The following is a 7,976-nucleotide window of genomic DNA, read 5'->3' on the forward strand; positions in this document are numbered from 1 at the left end:
TTTACAGACATCACAGAGTTAGAGAATTAGATAACAGATTTTTGTTTCATGTAGGGGTTGTTCTCTTGTTTGTACTGCTCTTTGCTAGTCAGAGAACATAGGTTAAAAGCAACTGTTAATATTTGTAGCATAACTTGTATATTTTAAATTGCCACAGCATCTGAATGGCAAGCTTGTAAGTATAGAGTCTGTATGTGGATATTTATTTACATATGCATTTCATTTGGTATATACACCCAAATGAAATACATATGTAAATAAATTTATGGAGATTATATTTAGGTGATTAATTGCAAAAACATGCAATAAAAATGCATCATTCTTTTACCCACATCTCTTGTTTTCTGCCCAGTAATGTACCAATCCTGCAGTGAGATCCCATTCAATGATATTCCATAGGACTGATTAATGCATAAGAAGAAACGACCTTTCCCCCTACATTTAAATTGTACTTCTGTGACATTTAAAGGACATTGTACTAGTACATATATAATCAGAATATAAAAATGCATTGATGGCACCTAGAAATGTTTCTCTCTGTATTGTTGCATCTAAATATTTTTCTACCTGACTTGCAGCGGGTTATCAACAGCACTTCTCTTCGGTCCACTGAGGGAAGGATGCAAAAATACAGGACACCCACAGGTGGCGCTGTGGTTAAAGTACACCTGGATTGCGATTGCAGTGACAAGGTTTACTTTTTGCTCCTTCAAAGAGATAATGTACGCTTCATATTAATACAAACACACCATCACTAAACAAATGCTCATGGTTAAAATGAACATATCCCTTCTAACTAGACGTTTACAGCTCTACAATATTTTATTGCTCTGAGCACAATGGAAACTGTGTACCACTCAAGCTCCTCTTTAGCCAAACACTCTGCAACCACTAAACATTTTGCTGCCAAAAGCAACTAACTGCTCCACCTGTATGATGGAGCCAGCTCTGTATATTTATGACTCCGCTCATTTCATGAGAGTGCTAGGATAGTCTGGGGTATGTGCGTCACCCAGGGTTAGACTGCGCCTCACTACAGAGTTGGATGCAACTCTGAGGAGCAGAAACCTGGTGGCATCTAATTGGATGGATTATTTACAGGAAAAATGCTAAATTAAGAGACTGACGCGATCGTTTTCCCTAAAGAAATGAATCCTCCATCTATCTTCTGTTGTTCACCCCACTCTTTACCTGCACTGAACTCTGTGAAGCATTCTGGCACCTGCTGTGTGAGAAAGGACTAGATAGGAGACACCTTACTGCCCCTGCCTAATTGTTCAGGGCAACAGGCCTCAGAGTTGTGGCACTTTTAAAGCTTCTTTCATTATTGTTTTCCCCCCTCGAGGGAGACTTTTTCTTTCTTCTATAGTTGCCTCCGTGGTGCTATGCTTCCCCCCCACTCCCCCAAATGAGGCATTAGTGCCTCTCACTGGCCCTCAGACAGCGTCTTTCTTCCCAGAGGTGCGGCAGCCCGGATCAAGCGGCAGCTGCCGTGTTAACTGCCAGCCAAGTGCAGATCGTATCCCCCGCTTTAAACCTTTATAGAGTATTAATAATCCCAGATTATAGAACCGCATTAGCGTTTAAGTACAGCTCCCCATTGATTTCAGTGGGGAGCACTTAAAAAAAGGCAGGGGCGGGACGTGGTCGCCTCGCGAGGCGCCGCTCGCAACTTTTCGTCCCCCCGCGGCGCGGCGCTGTCCCCGGGGGCGAGGGGCTGGCCCCGGCCCCGAGGGACGAGCCGTGACCTGGCAAATCCGCGCCTGGGGGGACCCGGGGCTGGAGGAGCAGCAGCAGCCTCCCCTGCTCCGCAGCCAGGCGGCGGCTGCTTCCCACCTGACCCAGCCTCCTTCCCCGGCCCCCCCTGCTCCCTCGTCCCTTTGTCTTCCCCGGGATTGGCAGGTTTTATTATTCCGCCTGAACAAGCCGGGGGCGGATTGGGCGCGCGGCGCTGACGCGGAGCAGCGCTGGAGTCTAGTTGGGATTCGGCTCTGTCAGTAACACACGTGCGAGCGCCGCGCAGCGAGAGGGACGCGGTACAGGGGCCTCCTCGCGCGTCCTGCCCGCGCCGCCGCCCGGAGCCCCGGCCCTCCCCGCTCCCCCGGGCTCGGGGCCGCCGCCGCCCGGCTCGTGGCCGCAGGAGGCTCCGGAGCCGCCAGAGCCCCGCGAGAAGCGGGTGGAGAGGCTGGGGGCGGGGGGAAGCGATACAAAGTGAAGCCCCATTGCCAAACTTGCCCGGCGATTGCGGCGGCGGCGGCGGGAGGGGCTGAGCTCTGCAGCTCTCCGCCGGGGAAGCGGGCGCCGGAGGAAGGACTCAGCCTAGACCCCGGGTTTTGCAGCCGGGGCCGCCGCTCCGTGGGGCGGGGGCCGCCGACAGCCGGGCGGGAGCGAGCATTGTGTTGGCTTCTTTGCAAGAAAACCTCCCGCCACCCCCCCCGCCACAGCCTCCGATCCAGCGCGACGCTGCTGCTCGGCCTCTTGCACCATAGAGGGGAAGCAGGTAAGGCTCGGGCGATTCCCGGGGGGTTGCGCGGCCCCAGCTCTCCTGCCCGCCCCCCGCGATCGTCCCGATCTCGAGCGGACCCGATCGGGCGCCCTGCATTAGGAGGGTGCGCGGAAAAGTGCGGGGAGCCGGAGCGTTGCAGCGCTCCCGGCGTACAAAAGGCTGGCGGTGGCGGCGGCGGCGGCGCTGGGCTGCTTCTCCCTCCCTGCAGCCGCTCCAGGGCTTCGCCTGCTCGGATCGCGCACGCAGGGGCCGGGGGAGGCGCGGGTGGGGGTCCGGCCCCCGCTTCGCCCGGAGTAAACACTATTTGGAAACAGTGGCAGAAAAGATCAAAGTGAGCGCCCTGTTCCTCCCCTGCCCTGCTCCCTTCCTGCCCCCCGCACGCTCTTTTGTTTCAATCCAGGAGAAATCCGGTGAATCACCTAATTAAAACCAAGACATGAATTAAGCATCCATTTTTGTGCTACAAATTGCCAGCTCTAGGCTTGTCCCTCCCTTGGTCTCCATTAAAAAACACCAGAGACGTTGTTAAAAGGGGGGTTATTTTGCCTCTAGCTGCCAGCTCTGCTTTCTGTTTCACTGCCTCCTATCCCAGGACCGAAATTGCTTGGCTCTGTAATTACTAGAGGGAGCCTATTTAACTTAAAAGCTTTTTTTCCCCCCAACTCTAAATGAAACTTGATGAGGGCCCGTCCTTAGTTATCAGGGGAGTCACTTTCTGGTCAGTCTTCTTGATTCATCTCTTTTAGATTTAATCAGCATTAAGGTATTGCTTGTCCTTAAGAGCTTTAGCTTAATGGGGTTACTGGATGGTTTTCTCAGTGTAACGTTTCCTTTTTTATACCTATATATTTACCGTTCAACAAAGCCTGGGCTAAGGCAGCAGGGAGGCGGCTCGTGTTTTCTTTCTTGTTGGAAAGAAACCCGAAGTGATTTGAAAACGTTGGGGAACGGTTTAAAGAGGGGAAGCAGGAAATGCAGCTTCATTAGGGGGTCTGGCTGGAAACTGGAACAAAAGGCAGTTCCTTGAGCAAATGCATCAGAAATCAATTTACATAAAGGTATATGATGCGTTGGGAGAAATGCGAGGCTAATGGCTTTTAGAGTGGCTCTCTGTGCAAAGTCTCGGGGTTTTTGTTACAGCTTAATTGGTGCCGTTCTGCTTTATTGCGCGGTCAGTGGACAGACGTGCAGGGGTCGGGGCGTGAGTGCAACCCGGCCTCTTCCAGGACTCTCAACTTCTTGTTCCCCGCTCGGGCCAGTGGCAGGGAAAAAGTTCGCCCTCTCCTCCCTGGAGGCACGAGCCTGAGCCCGCCCGATGCCTCGGGACGAGCACGTTCGGCTTCCAAAGGACAAAGACGAAACGTGCCGCTTAATTGGCAGGCAGTAACTTGCTTGCTCTCTAGCACGAGTGACTCGAGCAGCACTCGGAGTTTCTCGGGCTCCGGCTCGAAGGCCCCGGCGGCTGGGGCCGGAGGAGGCTCCGACCGGATTGCTCCGCCTGCGGGAAGAGGCGCTTGGCCGCGGCGGGGCCTCGAGCCCGAGCGGGAAACTTTTTTACCCCCGAGGAACAAAGCGGGAGCGCTGGAGCCGCCGCCGGGGCAGACTCGCGGGCAGGGCGGAGCGGAGGAAGTGAGCGGGCGGCTGCGGTGCGGCCTGCGGGGTCCCGGGACGCCGCCCCCAGCCCGGGCGCAGCTGCCCTTCCCCGGGCGGGGGCGGGGCGGGGTGGTCCCGGGCTCCGCGGACCTCGCGCTCGGAGTTTGACAGCGGCGTTGTCCGCGCCCCGCACCGGGGCTGGGCCGGGACTCCGGGCCTGCACTTGAACAGCTTTCTCTCCCCTCTCCCTCCCTCCCTCTGCTTCTCCTTGCGCAGGCCATGGTGAACCCCGGCAGCAGCTCGCAGCCTCCCCCGGTCACCGCGGGCTCCCTCTCGTGGAAGAGATGCGCAGGCTGCGGGGGGAAGATCGCCGACCGCTTCTTGCTCTATGCCATGGACAGCTACTGGCACAGCCGGTGCCTGAAGTGCTCCTGCTGCCAGGCGCAGCTGGGCGACATCGGCACGTCCTGCTACACCAAGAGCGGCATGATCCTGTGCAGAAACGACTACATCAGGTGAGGGCGGGCGGCCGGGGGCAGGGGTGCAGGATCGCCCCCCTTGGCTGCCAGGGTGCGGCCTGGTGCCCCTCCCTGAGCCAGGCCGGGGCCAGGGAGTCCATCCAGGCCCCTGTGACTTTGAAGTGGTCGGCAGCAGAAAACAAGCCCCAACTAAAAATAAACGGCAATCAGGGAGGCTGAATGCATCTGCTTTGTTGCAGTGCTGGAGAAGTGTGCGCCTCTGAGATGGTAAACGAGGGTAGGCTTAACGAAGGCTGTGCTGGAGGTGCTAAATAATGAAATGCCTGCCTTTAGTATCTGATTAATTATGATATTTACATAAGCACCTTTAAACTCCTTTGAGTGGAAACAGAATGACTCATTCTCTGTTCCCCTTGTAAAGGAGCTGATTAACCGGCAGTTGGAGGGCCAGCCATTCTACTTGTAGCCAAAAACCCTGGTCATGTTTGTCTTCACATTGTTAGGGGGAGGCTTTGAACCCGGCAGTGCTTCAGCTTCCAGTACACAGAGCTGGGAGACTCCAAGGAGGAAGAGAGACTGGTTTTTTTTTTTGTTTTTTTTTTCCTCTTTTGCTTAAGCAGTTCATTGAAATGCCTCAGATTAGATGCAAGACTAAGTAGGGTTTAGTTCCCCTATTGAGGTGTACAGTAAGCCAAGGCGGGAGTATCGCTTCCAACAAGCTTTGGTCCCAATTAATAGAAGGGATTCGGGAGGTCAGATGCCTGTAGGATCTTTTCAGGTGAGCTCAGGCTCCTTCAACTCATTAATTTAAAAGGAGGCAGTTTGAAGGATTACACATTTAATTTGAGTAAATGGCTTGATAGGCTGATGCATGTGAATGAATGCTTCAAGGAAGTATTCTATTTCAACATTCAGCAATGAAAAAAAAAAAACCCAAACCCAGAAATCCTTATCTTGCTGGCTAGAAGGTATGCATAGTTGAGACCAGTTGTGTTTTTCTTTGAAAGGCTCTTGACTCTCTTTCATTTACGGTAAGCGTCAAGAGTTACCCCAGGTTTTTTTGGCGGATGGTTGCAAAGTTCTACTTTCTCCCTCATAAATCACTTGTTTGTCCATCTTGCAAGTTGGTTTCTGTTGAAATGCTTGTCTTGTACTGGAGATTGCGAAAGAGCACTGCTGCCCTGAATTTGTAGAACACTTATCTTGGAGACATCATTAGTTTAAAATGATGGAGTAAAAGGACTTTTAGTTATTCTGATAATGCAACCTCTGTCCTGCTATGCGCAGGCATGTTCAATCAGCTAAATAGAAGAAATGCAGCTCCAGAGACATCGCAGGGGATTGCAACATTTAATTTCACTAAGTGATTTTAGAAGTAAATGTTAGAAAATCAGCAACATGGAGGCTTATAATGATGTTTCCTGGTCCCCATCCCAAGCACGACATAAGCTGCGTAGAATTCTAATTAAATAGAGCAGAACGGGGTTAAGGGGAAGAGGTTTATTTGAAGTGGAAACATTTGACACTACTGTTCAGATGCACTGAATGGCGCAGATTCCGCGCTCCACTAAGCCATCAAACAAACTTTCCTTTCTGATCACGGCTAATTAAAAAGAGAGGGCGAGCCCACCGGATCCCCAAGGCAAGTTCAAGCAGGCTTATCTGGTTCTGTGTTGCCAAAAATTAATACTCATTTATTCGCGTGTAGGCGATCATGAATAGGCTGTTTATCAGATGAGCGTTTTGAACTGGCCTTCTTGTGCCATCACTGACTCCTCTCTGGATCTGGCTCATTTGACTTGAAAACAAACCCAGCCTGCACCCCTGGAGCAGGCCCAGAGTCTGACCTTCGCTGCTGGGACCGCTCGGCCTGGGGCTGGGTCCTGCTCCACCTGGCCCCGGCGTGGGCCTGCGCTCACCCGCGGGCACGGCTGCGTGGGCCCTGGGTGCCTGCCCGGGGCGGCGGAAGGAGTCCCCTGCTGCAGGCCGGGTCCCGCGGGGCCGATGCGGGGAGGCCGGGGGAAGGGGCTGGGGCCGCTGCAGCGCTCTGTGGGTCCCCCTCCCCCAGCCCCTTCCAGATGTGCGCGCTGCAGCCGCTGGGGGGGCGGGGGGCGGCCTCCCAGCCCGGGGATGGCAGATAGGGAGAGCAGCCGCGTGGCAGCGGCTGCGCGCAATTAAAAGCTTTAATTAGTGTCTCCTCCATTTTCTCGGAGTTGCGATAGGGTTTATCTAATGAGATCTCTTCCCTGGCTTAGATCCGCTGCAGTGACGTGTCCGAAATGAATGAGCCGCGCCGCAAACAAAACATTTAATTAACAAAATTGGCCTCTAAGGGGGGAGGGGGGGGGGATTAAGCTCTTAAAGGGGCAGCGTCTGCAAGTCTCCCCCGCCCCCAGGCCTGGGGCTCGGCGGAGGGGGGTGCTCCCCCGCCCCGCGGCACAGGAGGCACCTGAGCGGGGCGCTCGCAGCCCCCCTGCACGAGCAGTCGTTGCTAATCGGTTCAGACAAGTTAACCGGGCCGTGTTATGAAAAGCGAGTTGGAGGAAAGCTGCCACCAGCCCCGCCGCGCTCCGACACGCAGGGGCAGGCAGCGGCTCCCCGGGGCCGGGCCGGGCCGGGCCGGGCCGAGCGCTCCTCATTGCCATTCACTTGGCCGCCCGCAGCCGCAGTCTGCGCCGCGCAGTGGCGGCGGGGAGGGGAGGGGAGGGGAATGGAGAGGCGGGCGGGCGGGAGGGAGCCGCCAGGCAACGAGTTCATTTCCCTGGTAATCAACAGCAAGCTGCTATATGCAGGGAATGCTGTCCCTTTAATTGAACAGGCTAGGTAATTAAATGGCACTTTTCCAATAGGACGTGCTAGGTAAATCTAATAGTTGGTTATTTAATATCACTTTGAAGTCTGCCCACTCAAGCACAATGACAGCACAGGAGCATGTGAACTATTAGCTAGGAAAAAAAAAACCCAGGATCTCAAAAATTAATTAAATCGCATGCAATTTAGGGGGAACGTTTATCTTGATTTGTCATAACAGAATTAATTCAAGGCCTCCAATTCACTTGGGGGCAGATCTGTTACTCTGAATTAACCAAGCGTAATTTGGCTGATTTTTTTTTTTCCCTCTTCCCCTTCTCTAATGCAGCACTTGCCATTATGCACAGTCCCCTTTTTAAGTATCAATAGCTTCTGGTGCTTTTAAGGTGCTTGGTCTCTAGTTATGCTGAAGTACCTTTAATGGACTTGGCTTCGGGCATAATTTCTGTGTTGCCTTTCTTTGTTACATTTAATATAGACGCTGCAGAATTTAAATTAAAGGGAATCTACTGGAAAACTAATTGCTTCTGAATCTGCAGCTTTGGATGTGGATTTCTGACTCATGGCTTGGATATGTGTTTGTGGGC

At 53.5% G+C, this 7,976-nt stretch overlaps 1 protein-coding gene across 1 annotated transcript in view; it reads left to right on the forward strand.

The window, feature by feature from the left end:
- The first annotated feature begins 2,417 nt into the window (after positions 1–2,417).
- The window catches only part of LMO4 (LIM domain only 4), a 14,227-nt gene continuing 8,668 nt past the window's right edge, over positions 2,418–7,976 (forward strand). The window contains exons 1-2 of the mRNA XM_059728030.1: positions 2,418–2,500; positions 4,376–4,614. Of these exons, the coding sequence (XP_059584013.1) occupies positions 4,379–4,614 (236 nt within the window). The 5' untranslated portion in view covers positions 2,418–2,500; positions 4,376–4,378. The remainder of the gene's footprint in view (positions 2,501–4,375; positions 4,615–7,976) is intronic.

Source organism: Alligator mississippiensis, chromosome 5, assembly GCF_030867095.1.
Source record: "Alligator mississippiensis isolate rAllMis1 chromosome 5, rAllMis1, whole genome shotgun sequence".
NCBI lineage: Eukaryota > Metazoa > Chordata > Crocodylia > Alligatoridae > Alligator > Alligator mississippiensis.